At 41.1% G+C, this 22,837-nt stretch overlaps 1 protein-coding gene across 9 annotated transcripts in view; it reads left to right on the plus strand.

Moving 5' to 3' along the window:
* thrab (thyroid hormone receptor alpha b) overlaps positions 1-22,837 on the plus strand; it is a 282,111-nt gene that overhangs the window by 232,651 nt on the left and 26,623 nt on the right. For 5 of the 9 annotated variants that reach the window (XM_037755729.1, XM_037755730.1, XM_037755731.1 and 2 more), the window contains 3 exons: positions 2,288-2,686; positions 18,653-18,714; positions 19,186-19,242. In XM_037755729.1, coding sequence (XP_037611657.1) covers positions 2,631-2,686; positions 18,653-18,714; positions 19,186-19,242 — 175 coding nt within the window. In that variant the 5' untranslated portion in view covers positions 2,288-2,630. Of the gene's footprint in view, positions 1-2,287; positions 2,687-11,563; positions 11,917-18,652; positions 18,715-19,185; positions 19,243-22,837 lie in introns of those variants that run through there. The other 4 variants (XM_037755734.1, XM_037755735.1, XM_037755736.1 and 1 more) reach the window with 4 other exon arrangements.

Consider the following 22,837-nt stretch of genomic DNA (forward strand, 5'->3'; position numbering starts at 1 on the left):
AATGTATGTATATATTTATTATTGTAAATCAATTAACAACAACAGCTGTCAGTGTGTCAGTGTGCTGACTTGACTATGACTTGCCCCAAACTGCATGTGATTATCATAAAGTGGGCATGTCTGTAAAGGGGGGACTCGTGGGTACCCATAGAACCCATTTTCATTCACATATCTTGAGGTCAGAGGTCAAGGGACACCTTTGAAAATGGACATGACAGTTTTTCCTCGCCAAAAGCTTTTCTAGTTTCATATGATGCCGGTATCTTCACTCTAGTTGTAAAACTGAGTCCGCTACAACCTCAGAGAGATCCATATTGAACGTTGCGTTACTGCGTTAGAGAAATTAGTGGCATTAAAACAAATTGTTATCGCGTTAACTTTGACAGCCCTAATTTGAATTATTAATTAACCTGTTGATTATTTAACAGAAAATAACACGCAAAAAAATACTTGAGCAAGGTGACATTGTAAATTAGCTTCTTTTTTTTCCCCACATTTATTAAAATTATAAAGATATGAAACATAGAAAGACAGAAAAAAACATACTCAGCAACTAATGTTTTGCACTTTTGCTTGATAAATTGCTTAAAAAAAAACTAGATTATTAATGTTGTTCATTACCTTTCTGTCAAACCACTAATTGATTAATTGTTTCAGCATTAAAAATTCAAAGTCAACATCTCACCGCCACCTGACAATCTTATAATCTGCTTTTTTTTTTTTATATATTTACAGCTGTTCAATTTGATTTAAATTATTATTATTATTTCCGGAGCTTCCATCAGCATCACACAGAAGGTTTAGGGGTGTGAATCGGACGCCCTCTGCTATAATATGACTCCTAAACAAGTCCTTTGCCTGCAGATGAAGGTTGTTTTGAATGTGGCCTGTAATCTCTCTATTAGCAGTAAAAGCAATAATAATATCAGTCATGTCTAAGGACATTCTCATGCCCTGTATCCCACTGTTCCGGATTAGAAAAGGCATTGAACCAGGGATTAGCGGAGGAAAGAATAAAGCCTTCCTTTGACAACAGAGGAGGGAGGCAGGGGCTAATGGATCAAGACCCTCTGAGTACACACACACACACATACATTCAGCTGCTCATCTTAAAGCTACTTAACCCCGAGCCAGAGGTGACATTCCTTAACAAGTTTTCCAGGAACTATCCAGTTGTAGCCGCAGCAGTTGAAGGTGACGGAGCTTCCCCTCTGACCTCCGGGCCCGCTGTATCCAGTTTTAACTCGGTGTGTGACTCGGAGGAATCCCTCGGCTGCCGGCTGCACAAGGACATGTTTTCTCTTCCTGACCCAGTTGTCTGTATCCAAACACGTCATGTGTTATAAGCCTCACATTTGGATTTATTTGGGTTGTGTTTTTTAAATTGCTGGTACTGCCGAGGTTGAGGTCTCAGCTCTAGACAGAACTCTCCATCTCAGACCCCGTTTTACACATCGCGTTACAATGTGTCTCGTATCCAGATTGTATCTAGATCTGATTTAACCTGATTACATTTACACCTGGTATTATTACGTGTCTCCAGTGTCCACATTGAGATATCCGATTGAGATCTGATCGTTCTGTCATAATGGACTGAACAGAAGCCTCCGGAGGCTGCGCAGGCTTGCAGCTGGTTCCCTGCTGGAGAGGCGGTGAACATGCGGGGGTCACTTAAGCCTCAAAACTGCTCCCTTTAGAGGGAGAGGGCCTGCAATTGTGACGTGAATGTCTTCATTCGCACACACACAGAGGAATGAGGAGAGGAGACGCTGAGCACAGAGAGCGGTGGCGGTGGCGGTGGCGGTGGCGGTGATCTCTCTGGTCTCTCGGTGGTCCAGTCACGAGAGGGGGAATCTGATGCGCCTTGCAAAGGCTGAGAGGATGTGTGTGGGCAGGTGGACAGGTAGATCAATGTGCAGATGTCTTATTGGGATTCTGAACATTTCTACGATTCTCCTTAGGGTAAAGTTTGCTTTCATGTCTTTCATCCTGGGTTACGCTTTATTGACCAGATCTTGATAAACGCGTGACGAAATTGTGATTATTTTCACAATTAATTAATCGTGAAAACTGCTCATCAGAATTTCCCACTGCCACTTTGTCTGCCCCAATGGTCCAACACCCAAAGATATTCAATTTACTATAATAGAGGACTAAGAAAACCAGCAAATATTCACATTTGAAAAGTCAGAATCTGATTTTTTTTGGCACTTGTGCATGATAAACTGCCGATAAACTAACGGTTTCAGCTCTGTGTAATCAGACTGTGTCCTTTGCTCTCTTCCAGATTGGATCCCGCTCCACCCTCCGAATCCCTCAGACTGACATCCACCTCCAGCCCCGACTCACCCCGGTCTCCGGAGCCCTTCCCACTGACCCCCCCAACATCTTCCCCCATAGCTTGCCGTTTCACATCGAGCCACACCGCACCAACCTCACTTCAATCCCCCCTGGAGACTCCCTCTCCCCCTCCCCCCCCCCCAACCCATCCTCCCGAAAAAACACCCAGGGACAGGACCCTGTCATGTTTCACTGACGGACCCCTCCCGACCAGCGAATGACAAGTGTGCATTCGAGGGTGGGGCTTGCCTCAGTCTCTCATGATTGGCTGCTGGATGGAATTAAGGTGAATGGAACACGTGCCCAAGGAGCAGGACCCTAACCCATCAGAGGGAGAAGAGAAACGGTGAGTCTGTTTTTATACACAAACACTGTGATGTTTCCAAAGCAAAACCTCCACTTATTCAAAAGGCTTTCTTTTCTCCATATTGCTTGGCTATTGTTTCACGTTGGTCTGTGTAATGTTAGAAGTAGTGTACGTCACACAGAACCGTTGCCTCAAGAACTCGTCCTTTACTTTGTCTTTGCGGATGTAAACACGTCCCTGAAATGAAGCAGGCATGGCCTTCTGTTATTGTGTAATGGTGTTACGTATGGAGGAGGTCTTCTGAGGACATCCCAAACGGAATCTTTATTTTTCAAGTCTCTCTTTTATCGTCTAAATCTTTCTCATGGTTCTCCCCGTTCTTACGTCCTCCGGATCATTTTTTCCAGACATGCTAAACAACAAAGCGGCCCCCTTTTTTCCTCGCCGCCACTCTCTTCCTCTCGTCTGAATTGTTTTTCAGAGAACTAGGCTTAAAGCTACATCTGACCCCAACGCTCCTCCCCCCTCGCTCCTTCATTTCTTGAGAAGCAGAACCAGTCAGGCCGGCCCGAACACAAACAAACACAGCACTGTTTAAGCCCCTTCTCATAAATGAAAACATAATATTAGTGGAATGGAGCCTGCTAGAGGAAGGGGCCTCCGTGTGGAAGAGGCCTCGGGCTAAAGGAAAGCGTTATCTGTCAATATCAATCTGCTTTGGCTTTGAGACGGAGTTTAGTGTATTTACAATATTTTATGATAGTTTTATGGGACTGTTCTTCCTTTAAAGGGTAACTTCACTACTTTTCAACCCATGTTTTTGTGTCTAAGTGACTAATGGGGACAACAATTCTTGTAATTGGTCCAGTATTAAGTTACATTACATTGCAGCCGCTAAACAAGTCAATGTACGTCCACTAAAAGTGCTTGTTTTTGCCACTGACAGGCTCAGATTGTTAATATAAGTGTCTGACAACATTACGGAAAGGACCCTGCAGAGAAATAACACATTTTTCTTTACCTTCCGCTTGATCCGTGGTCTGTCCGTTCGCTCGAGGAAGCCTCATTCTGCAATCTGATTTTGCATCCACATTGTCAAAATCAGCTTAATTATCAACCATGACATTGAAAATCTTTTAGATAACACTAAGCTACGCTTTCTGTACTCATAACAAACAGACCGGATCAAGTGAAAGGTAAAAAATTCTCAGCTGATCGCGCCTGAAGCTGCCGTGACGTCATCTTCAAAGGGACACTCACTGAGTCATTTTAACAGCAACCGTGTAGTGTACATAGTGTTCCTGGCGTAGTATACGGTTTAGTTTTGCAATTTGCTATTGACGGCAGCTTGGCTATTTAAAAACAGCATTTCTGTGCAGGTGATAGGTGAGTTTGTGTCACGATTCTCTCTGACCAATCAGTGGTCTGCAGTGTTTTAACTCCACCTTCTAGTAGGGGTGTAAGAAAATATCGATACACATGAATATCGTAGTATTATGTTGTGCAATACTTTTTAATTAACCTCTTAAAAATCCAACGGCCGGACGCTGTTCTGTCATTCTGATTCTGTTGCGGGCTCAGTTTAAGTTTTATACTGAAGATACTGGCATCATATGAAACTACAAAAACCTAAGGAATCCATTGGTACCAACCATGTCATACTTGCATGTCGGGAAGGAGGTTAGATATCGCTCCAAATTTAGGCCAAATTTTGGCGAGGAAAAACTGGCATGGCCATTTTCAAGGTCCGTTGACCTCGGACCTCAAATTATGTGAATGAACATGGTTGTTTTGTTTTTTTCTCTGAAGGGTCCTTTCCATAATGTTGTCAGACACTTATGATTACAATCTGAGCCTGTCAGTGGTAAAAACAAGCACTTTTACTGGACGTACATTGGCGGTTAGGAGTTGCCCCGAGTGGTTACATTACAGCCCATTTAGTGGCTGCTGGCTGCAGCGTTCTCCCTCAATACTGGACCACTTTCAAAAGTTATTGCCCCCATTAGTCACTTACACACAAAAACATGGGAAAATAGGGTCAAAGTTGAAAACTACCGAAGATAACCTTTAAATTATAAAAGGTAATCTCTCTATCTGGGAAGAACTAAAGTTGTAATGCAGATAACTTGTCACTTAATGTGGGTCAGATGTGTAGGAAGATCATAGAAGCTTTTCAGATTTCATGCTGATAAGTTGAAGAAGGAAACACTGAAAGCAGTATTTTGCCAACAGCTTATTTATATTGCTCTCACAAATATCTCTTTTTGTATGTATGGCCATTAATGCAGTCAAAAATTAACCTTTTAGGATGTTTATTTTGTTAAAAACAAAGCACTTCTGTTTACAACATGTTGTATTTATTTACCCCTTTCAGACTAAGAAGTCAGTGGATAAGAGGAGCACCTGAAGGCACCACTAGCCCAAATGTTTTCACTCTAAAATATGTCTCTGTGATGAAATTTAAATGTATGTAATGATATCAATATGAGTCGGCATTATCAGTGCCATGTGGGGAGACTATCCGGCTGCCCAGAATGCAGCACAGCTCCACTGTGTCTCCATGTTGCTGTATTACAAGCTGGTGTTAAGAAAGTCAATCCGGCGGAGCCTGCATAGATTCCTCAGCTAACATGAACACCTGTCAGGAGATTAACAGCTCCGCCGCTGCAGGACGGGGACAGTTGGTGCAGTCATGGATGTAGGAGTCTGTACATCGGCCTTTCTTTTTTATACCTGATATGTTTGGGTGCAAGTATTCGCTGCTTTTGTTACCGAGCGGTGGCTGCAGCGCTTTGCACCTCACGGGTAATTAAAAGCACAATGAATTAAAGCTCTCTGGGCTTCAGACTGGAGCCGTTGCTCAGTGGAGTAGATGTCAGCGATGTGTCCGGGATGACGGTGGATTTGATTAAATCTCTGCCCCTCCCCTCTGTATGTTGTCACCCTTTTGTTTTGTACTGCACCGGCTCTTTGAAGTGATGCTATACTTACCAACATGCAGGCAGAGAACAGAACACCTGTACTTATGGATTGAAGATTGTGTTTGATATGTGCACAGTTTTCTGTCAATCAAACATTCCGGTTTCTGAGCCGCTGAAACCAGAAAGTTCGACGCTACTTCAGCTCATATTCTCCATGGCTCTCATTAAGATGCATGAATTGTTGTACAGCGTATGTCACGCTGGATTTAGTTCAAGCGTAGATACGTAGTCGCAGCTTGCATCACTTCTCCTAACATGTCACCACAGCTGATGCAAGGCTGCTTGCAGTGTGTTGCATTAACAGTGGCAAAGGCTTGCACCATAGTCGTGTGTATGTGTATATCCAGGAATCTTTGTTGTTGATGTGCATCAAGAGGTTTTTACCCACTGCAGCCTCCAGTTGAACACGCATGGGACCAGATCTCAGCACGCAGTTAATAGTTGGCTCAATTTTTCCTCTGGCGACAGCGAGTCTAATGATTTAATTACTTAGCAAATGAGACGGAATTTGTTTTTAATGTTCCCATTTTCTTTTTTAAACATGTTAGAGGGGGGTATCAGTGCTCCTCAGGATCTCTTATTCACCACAAGTAGGACCTGTTTCACTGAGCTGTAAACACCACGTGATGGGTGATACTAACTCTGCAGTATCTGTGACAGGGAGCACATTCAAAGCTATCCGTGCATCCAGAGGGAGGAGCGTCAATCTACCAAACATGTACTCACACATATAGAGGCAAATAGGGACAGAGCTGTCAAAGTTAATGCGATAATAACACGTTAACACTAATTTGTTTTAACGCCTCTAATTTCTTTAACGCATTAACGCATCTTTTTAGGTTGTAGCGAGATAGAGTGAAGATACTGGCATCAAATGAAACTACAAAACCTAAGGAATCCATTGGTACCAACCATGTCATACTAGCTCATCATGAAGGAGGCTAAATAACGCTCCAAACGTATGCCAAATTTTTACCCACGAGTCTCCCCTTTACAGACATGCCCACTTTATGATAATCCCATGCAGTTTGGGTCAAGTCATAGTCAAGTCAGCACACTGACACACTGACAGCTGTTGTTGCCTGTTGGGCTGCAGTTTGCCATGTTATGATTTGAGCATATTTCTTTATGCTAAATGCAGTACCTGTGAGGGTTTCTGGACAATATCTGTCATTGTTTTGTGTTGTTAATTGATTTCCAATAATAAATATATACATACATTTACATAAAGCAGCATATTTGCCCACTCACATCTTGATAAGAGTATTAAATACCTGACAAATCTCCCTTTAAGGTACATTTTGTTGTTTTCTTTACTTCCTGTGATATAAAAGTCAGGCCTCCTTTTGTTTTCTTCCTTACTGCCTTTAATATCTACACACAGCCTCTGAATCTCTGTGATCAGATTGGTTCTCCTGCCATGCAACACAGCACAATGTGTGTGTGTGAAAAAGTAAACAAGCTTCAGCTCGTCCTTCCCGTGGACATGAGGATGTCCTGTCCTGTCATGCATGGCGGGTTAAAGGCATTGTTATTCAGGCTCTTGCTATGGATTTTATTACATCGCTGGTTCCTCTGAGCGTTCGTTTGAGATTTGAATACTAAGTAAGGCTTTGAAACACAGAGGATGTCATTAAAGGGGAACTACGCCCACTTTCAAAATTCATACATGTTATTCCTATGGTCTAAGGCAGTTAAAAAAATATTAGTAAACATGAACAACTCTCCCAAATCCAAAAAGTAGAGTGATAAAACTATATAGGGTTTAAAGTGTAGAGCTGCTCCATAGACAATGAATGGGGAGAGATGTTCTAGATGACACTGAGAGCGCCCAGAGGAATGTTCTGAGTACATTGTCTTGTGTGTGATTAAAACAGTACGTGCTGTATTCAGTGTATGGGTGTGTCGATAAAGTATGTGATAAGTATATACATAAACCTGCTGGCATAGACAGAGTAACGTGAGTCAGCGGTGTCTTAGATTGCATAACGTGTGTTCTAAATATTTGAAAATGTTTCGGGCGATGAAACTGATCCTGAAATATTAACCTCATCATCACCGGCCTCAGATCACTGCAGCTTTAGTTACCGTGGTGATCTGTTGTGGTTAAAAAAAACTAAATTCAACTGGCAAATTCCACTGATTTGAGAGAGAAGCAGCAGGATTGTGTCAGTCAGTGTTACTCTGCTATCAGAGTAACGCTTCCTCGAGTATTGTTCCTTTGATTCGTACTAGAGAATGTTTAAAAACTGTTGGTTTTGAAGGTTAAAAACTGAAAGAAGTGATTTCTGATTGAAAATGGAGGAAGGTGGGCATTTGTGTTTGAGTCATAAATTTAAACCAAATGATTTCAGGTGGATAATAACTGTGAATGGATGATACTGATAATCTCATATGGCTGCGTGAATCACTGATCCAGTACATTGAGGTTTTTTTTGTTCATTTAAAGGGACTGTTTGTAACTTTTTAAGCGTATAAATGTAGCGGGTCGGCACACATGCGCGTTCGCATATGCGCGCTCGTTTGTGGCCGGAGCCTCGTCTCTGCTGCCTGCTCTCCTTCACTCAGACAGCGCGCGTCCTCGCTGTCTCGCTGTCTCGCTCCACCTCTAGACGTGAACGCGCGCTCACTCCACACTGCAGAAGAATTAGTTTAGCTCTGAGAATATCTAGTGAATGTAGAGTGGACGTTTGTGCAGAAATAAATGCTATAGCTCCTCCAGACCAACAGAGGTTTTCCGTGTCTTGTGAAGTGACGGGGCTCCTCAACGAGTTACGTTATCGTCTCGTTACCGACCGGGTGCCGGTGTCTTCGGCTGCCGGCTGCGGTCGGGAGGCGATAACGTAACTCGTTGAGTAGCCCGGCTGCTGAAGCCTGCGCTGAGCAGGAAAAGCCAACACTAGGATCAGCATTGATTCATGGAGAGACCTTCGTCTGGTCAGCTAACATTACTGCCAAGCAGCTGAAATATAGAGTGATATTGTGGTTTTAGCTGACGTGTGTCGCCTCACTGTTTTGAGCGATGCTCGTTCATGTTTATGTAGAGCGAGCAAGCGCGACGCTGACTTTCGTTGATTTCAATGCCACAGCTGTCGCTGTTAAGCAGCATTTCTGAATCTTACAAATAGTCCCTTTAAAGCTACTCTATTACTACCGGGAGCGGATTATGAAATGTCATCATTCAGAGGACAAGCTGGAATAATATCGGTGCAGCATGATGAGTGTTTTGTTTGCGATTTGACTGGAGGTGTTCGCTGGTAAACCTGTAAATCACAATATGCAAATAAGCTGCTATAGATTCAGATGCACCTGCTGCAGATGACTGATAGTTAATCTACACACCGTTTGTTTTGCCTCATCACACCAAGCAGGTGGATTTAAAGGCAAGATAACCCTGCTGAATTTTTCCCTTTTAATCAAATCCAAATTAAACGTCACATGTTTAAAAAGTCCACCGTTTGAATATATTTGCCTATTGTGATTCATGTCATTTGCAAAATGTCAAAATGAGAAAGAATTTGTTTAAAATGTGCAGCCACATTTGTACGTTAATGTGAAGTCTTTTTGAAAATGAATCCTATTTTTGTTATTTTTATAAATAACATAATGGTTGTTCAGTTTGTTTTTAATGAATCACTTAAAGGTATAGTTTGGGTGTTTTGAAGTGTAGTTGTATGAGGTTTTTATCCATAGTCAGATTACTAGCTACAGTAGATGACAGTCAGCACGCCCCCAGTTTGGAAAAACAAACAGGAGTTACCACACGGAAGCAAAGCAATGTAAAAAACATATTTTTAGACACCTAAAAGAATCAATATCAGTTTAAGTGTACGCTATATTTAGAATATTTTTGCTGCTTTACCTTGCCGTGAGACAGCCAGGGAACTGAAGCTGTTATCTTCAGAGCCACCAGACTCCATTGAAAAAAAACTGTAATTTTACTTTGCAGAATACAGGAGTTGCTGGTCTACCGCTGCCTTGATCGGTTAGTTTGTTTGTGTTATTGTGTGACTTTGGTGAATCCGAACTAACCGAAAGTCACACAATAACACGAACAAACTAACCGATCGAGGCAGCGGTAGACCAGCAACTCCTGTGTTCAGCGGGCTAAAATTACTGTTTTTGTCAATGGAGTCTGGTGGCTTTGGCGAGAGCATAGGCAGTTCCCCGTCGGAAACATAGACTGTATAGCTATCTCACGGCCAGGTAAGGCGGAGAAAATATTTTAAATATATCGTACACTTAAACTGATATTGATTTTATTAGGTGGGCCTTCTTTTAGGTGGCTAAAATACGTTTTGCTTTGCTCCCATGCCGGTACTCCTGTCTTTTTCTCCAAACTGGGGGCGTGTCTACCATCATCTACTGTAAGTAGGATAAGTATCTCACACAATCCCACTTCAAAACACTTAAACTATCACTTTAACAGTATGCATATGGTTTGGAAATATTTTAAAAAAGTATAGAACAGAAGCAAAATGTACACAAAATGTAGATTGATGTGAACTAACAGCCACTAAATACAGGCCACACGTAGTCATTTGGGCCGTATAGTCTTTTTTAAATTTTTTATTGTACCGGATGTAGCGGGCTGTATATATTTGAGGATTTAGCTACGTGTTTATTATTGGTTATGTGTGTGGGGAGCTGTAAACTTGTGTATTTGGACAGAGGGAGTTGTCTTGCTTTCACTTAGTGGCATGCTATACCCCCGTCTGGCTCAGTCTGTAATTTAGACAGTGGCGGGATACATGAGGGAACAAAGTGTCCATTAGCGCTGGATGCATAGGACGGGACAGACCCAGCTGTAGACATGTAGCATGCATGCTGAACAATAGGCTACTGTGGCACCCAAACATAGGACAGGGGGCCTCATTCAGACGCTGTTATGGATATAATTCTCTGGACTAGTGTCTTTGTATTGTTCTAGCTGTTTATTGCATGAGCTTCGGAGCAGTACGAAAAATATATATTCAGAGGTGTAAACAGGAATGTACTACATAATAATGAGAAGTACTAAAAGTGTATATATACAGATGTGTAGACAGGAATGCAGTATGTATAGAGAAGTAGTATATATATACACACACATACACTAGATAAAGTGACAAGTGATGAGATTATAGAGACTATTAAGAATATAATATAATTTATATTTATATATATAATAAAGAGACTAAGATTAAGAGTTACATTTTCAATGTTTTGAACACCATAAGTGAAATTCCAAACACCACTAGAGGGAAGTGTTTTGTTTGGGGGGTTTTTGTTGATGTATTTTCTTGTAATGTGGGTGAACATATCTTTCAAATTATAAGCAATATTCCATATTTTTCTTATTGTCAACAAATCCCATGAAGAAAAATAGACCAAAACAAGTATTGTGTGTGTATGTATATCTTATTCCTCTGTGCCATAGAGCTCCATTGTTGCACTGTGTGACATGTTTTCTTTCATTAGCATGAACACTGTAGCTTATTTTGCCTCAATCCCACATACACAGCCCTGCTGCCACAAATACTCACCAGAGCTCTAAATGTGTTAATCCACAGCTGAAAATAGTCCCCAACAAACACACTAATTCCTCCTGTTTGAGTGACGTTTGCTAAAATATACACTAGATCAGCTGTTTTAGGAAATTACTGAGCCTTTTTAAAAAATTAAACTTTATATTTGTGACTTGTTTTTTAATTTATTTAATTAAGTCTTCAGCAGCAAACACATTTGATAATTTTCATGGGATTTATTGACTACAAGTAACATATAGAATAACACCAACCCTATAATTTAATTGCAGACATAAGGGGAATAATCTGTAAGGAGATGCAACTCTCTCTGTTTGGTGTTGATCACTATTTCTCTCACACGTGCCACTTTAGCCTTTAATGAAACCTGCTGTCTTAAAATAGTCCTGTCTCATGAGAGCGCTCAGTTACCTGACAGTCTGTCAATTACATGTTAGACGCTCTCCAGTCGCTGTCAAAGTCACAGGTGGAGACGCTGGCCGTCCTCCAATCAGGTTAGACTGGGTGGTGCTAGAGGCAGAGCAAGAAAGTCCCACAGATTAGAGGAAGAGGGAGGGAGAGGCAGAGTGTATTTGAGTGGGTCGGCCGGCTAAACATAGCACAACTGGTAGAGACATCAGGGTGTAAGAGAGTGAGACAGACGGAGACTAAGTCCATGCATGAGGGCTGTGTAGCAGCTACTCATCTACATCTGCAACTTCAACTAACAGCACTCCTTTACCATGCATATTTTACAGTCCCACTGCATCATCAGGTCAGCACTGTAAGTCTTTTTCCTCTCATGTGTTTTTGGGCTGGTGTTCTGTTCTGTTCTGTTCTGTGCGTTTGTTTTGGGCTTGCACTGCAACATGTGTGTGAATGTGTGTGTGTGTATTCTGCACAGTTCTACGGCTCATAGGAATCATACCGCTGCTCTTACACGTCAGCTGTGCCAGAGAGGCCGGAGAGAAAGTACAGCATGTGCATGTTTCTGCGGGGTTGGCTCAGGTTGCTGAGAGGCACAGAGTGTGCGCGTTGCCGTGTACATTCAGCGGGTGTGTGTTGCAATCTGTGCGGTGGCGCGTCAGAGTTTGAGAGCTGGTGGATTGAAGAAGCGCTCTCTGGTATGCCTGCGCTGCACTGAGCGTCCTGCCCCAACCTGCAAAAAAAACTCACATGCCATCAAAAAATACTCAATTATGCATGATGTTTTCATCCGTGAACAGGCGTGGAGCTTGTATTTGCACTGATCTAATCACTGCTTTACACACTTTTTATTCATATTGTGTTTTTATTGTTTTTGTTTTCTTTCTGCTGGCTTCTTCGAGCCTCTTGACACCGTTTGTCTTCCCACTAGGAGCTCTCAGAGCGCTAAGCTCTTTTTTTAGCTGCCATAGTGTTAATATTTTCATTAGTGCTATTTTGGGATTGATCTTAATAGAGGGTTAGAGCTGCAGCTTACTCAGAGAGCCCTATCATTATTTCATTATTTATATAATGTTATTATATAACATTTCTTTCTTTTTTTTTTTTACAATTAACACTTGAAATGATGAAGGCACTTGCAAATGACAAGGTAGTACAAAATGTAAACCGTACTTTGGTGTTTCATTTTTACCTCTTTACTTAAGATTTCATTAAATTTCTTTTTACAAAATGAACCAAAACTCTGACAAAGAGGAAGATCATGGGTAGATAATAATGAGAATAAATATGAAAACAATTGAAATCATACCCTCTATAGCTAAAAAGAAATCAGGTTTGAGTTGAAACACTATTACTAAGCTTGTTTACAGGATATTTTAGTTACTATCATTGCTTTGCCAATTCTCTGGCTGTTGTGTTATTGTATGTCAAATGTGAGCATGGAAACTCACACGCAGCTCAGCTGAGAGAAAACAAAGTTTAACATCTGTTGATGAGATGCAGGATCTCCGTAGATGCAGAGAAGTTGTCTTACGAGTGACAGAGACCTGAGTAAAGAGTGACAGAGACCTGAGTAAAGAGTATCTGTTTTTATCCACTTTGCCAATGTTTCCATCTTAAACAACACGCTGCCGCATGGGAGGACTGAACTGTCACAGAGCTGTCAATGTGATGCTTGTCGCCTCCAGCAGCTGTATGGATGGAGTGATGTGGAAGCCAGTTGGCAGAGGGAGAGATGTCAGTGAAAACCCCACCTTGTCTTTCTGCTGCTGTGACAGCTTTAATAAGATTTTTTTTTTTTCTCAGCCTGTTGGCATTTAACTTTTACCCACAAAGGGAATGAAAAGCATCGACCACGTTCACAGAGCTCTCCGATTTCTTAACTCGTCTGCGTTGTGAAATATGCACCTTGCAACCTTTGCTGCTGTTGCTGAGTTCACAATATGAGCAGCACAGCAACAGGCTGCAAGTCATTTTCAATGCAAGCCGGTGACACGAATCTACAAACTGACATCCGACGCTTGTCGCTGTGTGACGGGCTACGAATAAAGATGAGCTGGTCTCAACTTTTGTCAACGTTCCAGTGAAGCGATGTCAGTGAAGACCCCACCTTGTCTGTCTGCTGCTGTGACAGCTTTAATATTGTTTTTCTCCACCTATACTGTGATTTAACTTTGCCCACAAAGGGAATGAAAAGCAAACCTTGCTCAAACAGTTCTCATATCTTCACTCGTCTTAACTCGTCTACATTGACAACCAGTCATATGTTTTTGTTTCACCCTGTTCTGCTCCGTTTACAAAAATGCCTTTAACATAACTACGTCATAAGAGCTTGAAAAAACACTTCATTGGGGACAATGTAGCTGGCACACAGGCACAACAACCACGACCAATCAAGCTTTAACTGCAGCAGGCTTTCTTTAAGAGCTTAGTTTAGTGCCCTGTTAAGCTATCTGATGTGTTCTGAAAAGAGCAAAGGGAACCATAAGTGAGAACCAGACGGTGCTATAAGCTGAGGTAAAATGTGAAGGTCAGTTTGAGTTGGCATTTAAGCTCAATTACAGCAACTCCTGAACCTAACAGGCAATTATACAGTTATATTTCTGAGGAGGAAACATTGTTTGAAGGTGTGAAATATAAAAAACACGCTGGCTTATAAGAGAAGTGAGAAACGTCATGGTCATTTAGAAGCAGTGCAGTGTCCACTATAGGCCCTGTTTACACCTGGCATTAACATGCATGTTGGGTGATCTAGTCACAAGTGGACAGCTCTAAGTACGTCAGTTCACGCCTGCATTAGCATGCGTCTCCACATGCGTCTCGAGAGACCACTTGTGGTCGCATCTCACTTCCCCGCTCTACATGCAAATAAACACCTACATCATTTCAGTTTGCAAACCGGTGGGAAGCAGTCTGCCGGAAATTAAAAGAAGAAATCAAAACGATTCCTTGCCGTGTTCCAGGCAAACCAGATCACCCAAGATGTTTGACGCACTCGTAAATTACCTCTACGGGCTTTTCTAAATTTTCATTTTGTGTGGACAAAGCCGGCAATTTGAGAACCAACTGGAACTGAGAAAAAGGACAGCCGCGGTTTTGGTGACGTATTTTTCCGTTACGTCCTTTACTGTCACGCATCAGGATGAATTAGCCTTTACACTACAAAAGATATGTGGTCAAATGTGCCCCAGACCGACTCGGCTAGTGGTTTGAGTGATCGGATCACGATGTGTGTCTTGGTGGTTGTTTACACTTGAATGTAGAGCTCTCCAAGATGCATTTTAAAAGCCAGTTTAAACAGGCTCTATAAGATCTTTTGATCACTCTGGGAAAGTCACTTTGCATAAAATCTGTTTATCATAAAGCATGGAAACATGTTGTGAAATATGTTTTCCTGCCCTGAGTGACTTCAGCCCATGTTCTTTCCCTCACGGCATCCAAGTTCCATCGTACATATCCTTTAGTGACCAATTAGAATATAATCAGAGATGTCAGTGTGCATGCTAAGTTCACAGAAAGGGAGTTATCCCATCATGCAAAGTGCACCGGAAATGAAACAGCTACTCAGCGCTGTGAGCTGTGTAATCAGACAGCAACAGGAATGTTAGAACACGTACTGAAATTTTTTTTGATTTTACTTTCTCTCATTTTTTAATTTAAATTTAGCTTTCCAGAGCTGCGACTGATAGATTGACCTCCAGCCACACACATGATGTGTAATTACCTCGTGGTACAAACTGGCAAGGAGCGGTGTGACAGCAGACATCGGCAAAGAGGTTTTAAACATGGTTTTTATATTAACTTATTACACAGCTTTGTTGAATACTCGATTCTGATTGGTCAATCACGGCGTTCTACGGGCTTTTAGTTCTTTATAGCAGACCGTTGCTATGTATAACAGACCGTTGCTATGTATAACAAACCGTTGCTATGGGCGCAGTTCTGATTTAGGACTCTGGTGGACCGTCTTTGTGTCAAATAATTAATTTCTTAAGTAAGTAGTCGTCTAATAAGCGTGATAATGTACAGCTAGCGGGTCATTGTTGTGAAGCCTGACGGGGTTTATTTCACAACAATGACCGGCTCGCTGTGCATTATCCCTTACATGTGTTTCATTGCATTCTGTATATATTTCTACACTTTGTATGCAAATTAACATTTTTATTAGGGCTGTCAATCAATTAAAATATTTACTCGCGATTGATCGCAAATTAATCGCACATTTTTTATCTGTTCAAAACGTACCTTAAAGGGAGATTTGTCATGTATTTAACACTCTTATCAACATGGGAGTGGACAAATATGCTTGTTTTATGCAAATGTATGCATATATTTATTATTGGAAATCAATTAACAACACAAAACAATGACAGATATTGTCCAGAAGCCCTCACAGGTACTGCATTTAGAATAAAACAATATGCTCAAATCATAACATGGCAAACTGCAGCCCAACAGGCAACAACAGCTGTCAGTGTGTCAGTGTGCTGACTTGACTATGACTTGCCCCGAACTGCATGTGATTATCATAAAGTGGGCATGTCTGTAAAGGGGAGACTCGTTCGTACCCATAGAACCCATTTTCATTCACATATCTGGAGGTCAGAGGTCAAGGGACCCCTTTGAAAAATAGCCACGACAGTTTTTCCTCACCAAAATTTAGCATACATTTGGAGCGTTATTTAACCTCCTTCACGACAAGCTAGTATGACATGGTTGGTACCAATGGATTCATTAGGTTTTCTAATTTAATATGATGCAAATTGTGTTAATGCGTTAAAGAAATGAGTGGCATTAATTATTGACTTAACTTTGACAGCCCTAATTTCTACACTTTGTATGCAAATTAACATTTTTATTTGTTAATTGTGTGGAGACGGGATCCTTTGAGAGAGGAAAGGTAAATAATGGATATAATTTGCTGAATTATTCCTGTCACAATACTGTATACCTTATGGCATTTTTATATATTGTGCAGTTGGGACACAGTTTTCTCAGTCAAGTCAAGTACATTACTAATATATACATCACAAATCACAGCTCTTTATTATCTGTAAAACATATAACACTCCGTATCCTCAGACTTTGATTCAGATAAGTAAAACCTCTAAAGGTTTAACATCAGAAAGAGCAGGATTGTTCCTCCAGATAATAAATAGCATACTGTACTACAACTTCACAGAGCAGATGTGACCTCCAGGCCTGTGTATTGCATCTTAACAGAGTGGAACTTCATTTTATTTCTGGTGCTAATGGAGTCCTGCTCCCTCTCCTGGAGCTGGAATTAAAGGGCCGCGGTGTGGGAGGAGAGCTGGAGGCTAGCAGAGTGTCTGAGAGCAGAGAGCTGGACTCTTGGGATCAAGCACACTCTCTCTCTCTCTCGCTCTCCCGTACTCTCTTTTCAGAAATGCTTTTTTTCTCTCTCTCTCTCTCTCTCTCTCCCTCTACTTAACGCTCTCCCTCCTTCATCTCTGCGCTTTCATAATTCCCTTCAGAGCAGCAAGTTCCCATCTGTGCTGTACATGCCTTTCACATGTGTCACAGCGGTCGGAGGTGTGTTTCTGAGTGCACATGCTTGTTGAGCATGTTGCTTCGCCTATGCCTGACGTATAAGAGAGTTGCTGTCTTTGTTATTGTGAGGCTTTTCCATGTGTACCTTAATAATTCAAGTTGCTTTTGGGGGGTTCAAATTGTCGTTTTCCTTCTGCTCCGATTCAGTTTTGGAGCAAGAATTTTTCCTGCCAAATTTGACATACAGAAGAGTAAAGCTTTACTTGTTGGTCTTAGAGAGCTCTATTACTCCTCTGTTGGAAACTTAAGTGGCGGCAAACCACGCTCCTGTTTTATTTTTTTATTAAATTAGAGTACCAGATGGTTTGCTGGAGCAGAGATGCAGGATGATATAACGCCAGGAGATACAAATACAGAAACGTTTCTAGAAATCTGTCAGGTATCCTATTTCATGACATTTTCTCCTCACTATTTGGTTTATTGTTGTATCTTCCAACTCTGTCAAAGACCTCATTTACATGTGGTATTAACATTTACCTGGTTGCGTTACCCGCAAAAATAGCATCTAATCACGGGCCTTTTGTATTTACACCCTGGTGTTGATGAGCATTGGCGTCAGCTCGATTGTGGAGCCGATGGACTCGGCATCCAGGGAATCAGTGCATTTGTCTGGAGCCTTTTCCTGGGCAGTTTGAGATAGCAGGAAGAGGTGGAATTAGGTGACCTTTCATATTGTTGAACAATTTTCTTCTTTCAGATTGCAGTGTTTTGTGTACGATTAACCCTCTGAACCCCAAGCTGTTTCAGGACGGCTTTTTTCCTTCTATCACATTTTTCTCACAGTGGCCTCATTTGTCACAGCAATATATATTTAAGTATTAAGTATGAACATATAAGTCCTACACATTTATGCAAACAGCACAATTATGGCTAGAAGTAGGTAGAAATCAAACATGTATTTTGTGCAGTAGAACACAGTTATAATGCCATAAATCATAAAAAAAGAGAATAAAGATTTAAAACATTGAATCTATATATACAACCTTTTTGCAAACGCACACAAGTGTTTCTAATATTGGAAAAAAACGAGGGCTCCACATGCTATATATATTGAACTATTTACATTTTTACAACCTCTCTTGTCTTCTCGTAAACAGCCTGCAGTTCAGTCAAAGTTTCACTGAATTTTTTGTCACGCAACTGTCGGTCTCAGCCAAGTCAATCATGTCCTCCCAGGCGGCGCTGAGGAACGCAGAATTTAATGTTTTTTACAGGATTTGGTTTCTGCTAACGGTTTATTTGGGGCAAAAATTTTAAATGAAACATTTGATGAAATGCCACTATTTTAAGCTTAGGTTTGTCGGAAATGTGATATTCCGACGATAATTTCTGTTTTCACAGTTTCTGGCTATGATAAACGGTGTAATTTTGGTGGCTTTATTAAAAGAAAACATGCCTTTCATACCCGCCGGCGGGTTGTGGATTATGTGTTTACATGAAGGTTTAGTATATTTACATGCACATTTATTAATGTCTCGTTCTTTTTCCTCTCCTCTCTCTTTGTCTCTTTTGTAATCTCTCAGGTGGCTCAATGGCCCGAAAAGGAAGAGGAAGAACAGCCAATGTTCGTTGAAGAGTATGACTGGTGAGTAACTGCTGGGTGGTGTTTTCATAGAGAGAGAGAGAGACTTTTTAAAGCAGCTCTGAAGTGGCAGCTAAGAAACAAACCTCCACTTTCGTACCTGAAGTGTGAATGAAGTCTGAATTTTAAGTCTCTTTAGAAGCACACCTCTACTTTAGAGAATAAAAGCTCTCCAGATGCAGAGAACCATTCATTTTGAAAAGCACTCTCCCAGTTTTTTTCTTTTTCTTCAGCTATATTTGATTCACTTTAGGCATCTTTTTTAGAAAAAGGAATATTGTAGCTGTCAGTCTCCCCACAGTGAATGCATGCAGTTGAGTGACTGCACAGAAGCTAGTGGTACATGATTCATTGCTGCCTCGTGCACATTACGCTTTCGATTTGTCACCTCCAAAGAGAAAAAGTAAAACATCTTGGCATCTGTCATCAATAAACGAAAGCCTTGTGCTCTGTCTGCTTTCTTGTTGGACGCAGCACGTTGTCTGAGTGACAGCTCCAAATCCCCCGAGCTGAAAGAAGCGAGTAAAGAAGGTAAGAGAGAGTGATAGTGACGGAGGAACACCAACATAAAAATCTAAAGAATGGTTGATTTGGCATTTATAATATACAGTATATACCTCCCAAGGCCAGTCCTCTCCACATGTTTCCCCTCCCAGCCCTGTTGTTTGCCTCCCTGCATCACTGCTGGAATCTGGTACCGTATTCTACCTGACATGGTCCGTTGCTACTGGGAAACTATGACAATAACTCTGCCTGGTTGTATGAGATCAAATTACATCCACTGTAATGATGTCAGCGTTTTCCTGAGGGAGAGTGGATCCCCAACCAGACTTTAGATGCTTCAACAGGACACTAAAGAATACTAACATGTGCATTGATATTGGTCAGTGATTCGACCGAGGTCAAACCACTACAGAGATTAATGTGAATTCAAAATCCAGTTTACTCTGAGATGACTTAATCAATTCTAGTGTTGAAATCAGGCGGCAACCTCCGGGTCTGAGAAGTGAAGCCAATGCTGAAGTACCTTAAACTTGCATTCTTTCTAACAGCCAGCAGGGGGCGACTCCTCTGGTTGCTAAAAAAGAAGTCTGATTGTATAGAAGTCTATGAGAAAATGAGCCTACTTCTCACTTGATTTATTACCTCAGTAAACGTGTGTAAAGTGAATGGAGCTTTAACAATCAATTAATCAGTTAGTTAATTTGTTTTTTGTATGAAATAAGCATGCTTTTTTTTTGCAAATTTATACTGGCTAAGATGATTGTCTCACTTGATTGAATCACTTTGGGTCTGTTGTTCAGATAAAATGAGCAATCTGAACTAGAGATAACACGGTGAGGAAAGTTTCCCACTGAGAATGTTGCTGCTGCACGGAGCAGACACTTTCAGTTTAGCATCCGTCGTCCAACTAAATATTGATAACACACTTATTATTTTACAAATTAGAGTTCTTTCATTTGATCAACGTGGGCACTGATACACGAAAATGAACTAAATGGATTTTATTTCTATTTTTAAAAAAAGCAAAACGAAGGTAGGAGCGGTGGGAAAGTAATGTAATCGGCGTATGCCCAAACACCGTATAACACCATATAACACTACGTAACACCGCGTAACACCGACTACCACAGCAGTTTATAGACTAAATAATTAATTGATTAATCAAAATAAATCTATAGATTAATTGCGAACAGAAATGTTGCAGCCCTAGTCCATTTTCAGCCTTATGTTAAGACTGTAATTTAAATATTTTCTTAGTAATAGAGGGTAGGGCTGGGCAATATATCGATATCATATCAATATTGTGATATGAGACTAGATATCGTTTTAGATTTTGGATATTGTAAACTGGTATAAATGTTTTCTTTTCCTGATTTTAAAGGCTGCATTATAGTAAAGTGATGTAATTTTATTTTTTAAACTTACCAAACTGTTCTAGCTGTTCTATTATTTGCCTTTACCCACTTAGTCACTGTATCCACAGTACTGATGATTATTCATAAAAAATCTCATTGTGTACATATTTTATAAAAGCATCAATGGTCAATATCGTCGCATAATTAATATCAACGTATTTGGTCAAAAATAGGTTACAATAAATAGCAGTAGTGGGCGGCGGCGGCGGTGCTAGATTCTGTACAACAGCTGCTGTTTCAAATCCAGCTTCTGTGTATAGTTTCCTGCGCCCCGATGTCGTCAGTGTTTACAGTCTCAAATGTCACCTCACTGTGCTGTTGTCATGTAAGAAGCTCGGAGATACCGTCCCGAGACTCCTTCAGGGACCTGATCTTCTATACCGCCCTGATTTACACACTCAGATGAAACGAAACGGCAGATGTGTGTGTTGTGATGAGAAACTTGTGAGGACAAAAAATATATATCTTGATCCAGCCACTTCCCTTTCTCTGGGTTTTGCTGGTGGTGATATTGCAGCAGGTGTCATGCGAGGGGCGGGTAGCCAGAGCCACAGAGCCGCAGCGGTATTGATTTTGGGCTTGGCTTCCAAACACAGTCCCTCAGCAGGCTGGCTCGGAGATCCGGCTGCTGCCAACACAGTCTGGAGCATTTCTTTCCTATATGATCGTCCTCTGATGTCCTCATTATCTTTCCTTTGGTCTGCTTGTCTTCTCCTTCCTCTTTTCCACCACTTCTCCTGCTGCATCCTCCCCCGTGTAGTTTTGTATTATTTTCGTGTTGTCAGTGTTTTCTTTTTCCTTTTATTAGCAAATGCACTTTTCATTTTGTTTTTTCTCTCTGTGTAAATTTAATTCCTACTGGTTATTTTTGTTCATCAACAGAAAGAGCTCAAGAGCTTTTCAACCATATATATATATATAAATCAATTTGGCCCAAATGTCACATGTGCCCTTTTGGCACTCGTCTCTCCTCCTCCTCTTTTTTTTCTCTCTTTCCCACCGTCCTCTTCTTGCCCCCTTCCCCCCCACTCGTCCTCTAAAATCTGTAACAAAGCCAAAAGGCATAGCCCAACTGACACTGCCAGTCACAGCTCTCACCACGTCTCGGTATACACACACACATTAGCATATATGTCATGAGAACATCACACACACACACATGTACAAAGCTCTGCCAGTGGCTCTCTGTATGTGTGTTAGTGTGTGTGTTAGTATGTGTGTGTTTCTGTATGAAGTTGTGACTCAGTGTACCATCTCCCTCCCCCCTCTCCCCTGTTTCTGTGCTATATATCATTTGAAATGACTGGAAATCTGCTATTTCCTGTGTCTCTGCGCTCACTCCCCTCAGTCTCAGTGGTCTTGTAGGCAGCAAATGGAAAAAGAACAAACTGTCCTTTCCCGAGTTTAGAGCAGAGGGAAGGCTGCAGAGGGAGGACGGAGAGTACACACAGAGAGAGAGAGAGAACAACCTCAATACTGTCAATTTAGATCAGCCAGAGTGCATTAAAACAGCATTTAAGTTCATTTGAAAATTTCAAAGAAAGACGGGCCTTATTTGTTTTATCTGATAAATATTATTAATGTTTGTTTATTAACTGGCCCCTGTCATTTTGCAAAAAGTTGCCACAGCAAATTATAACAAATTCTGTTTGGTTAAAACCCAGTTATAATAACCATACTAACCAATGTGACCATGTTGATTTGAGGTTTGTTTATATATGTAATTAAAGAGGATGAGTTCATGATTACAAATTTCATAAAGTCATAAGTAAGGGATAATGTACAGCGAGCCGGTCATTGTTGTGACCTTGAGGGGTTTATTTCACAACAATGACACACTAGCTGTACATTATCCCGCTTATTACACGGCTACGTACTTAAGAAATCAATAATTTGACTCCAAAAATGGTCCGCCAGAGTCCGACGTCCATAGCAACGGTCTGTTGTAAAGAAATAAAAGACCGTAAAACGACATGATTGACCACTCAGAATTTAATATTCAACAAAGCTGTGTAATAAGTATAAATAAATAGCTGACTTAAAAGTACAGTGTGTATTATTTACTGGCATGTAGCGGTGAGGTTGCAACCAACTGAATACCCCTCCCTTTCCAAGCGCCAAGCATGTCGGAGAACTACGGTGGCCTTCAGGCGGACTCCGTGAAGACGAAAAAACATAGTTATGAATATTATATTCCATTCTGCTAG

The sequence above is a fragment of the Sebastes umbrosus genome, chromosome 20, assembly GCF_015220745.1.
Source record: "Sebastes umbrosus isolate fSebUmb1 chromosome 20, fSebUmb1.pri, whole genome shotgun sequence".
NCBI lineage: Eukaryota > Metazoa > Chordata > Actinopteri > Perciformes > Sebastidae > Sebastes > Sebastes umbrosus.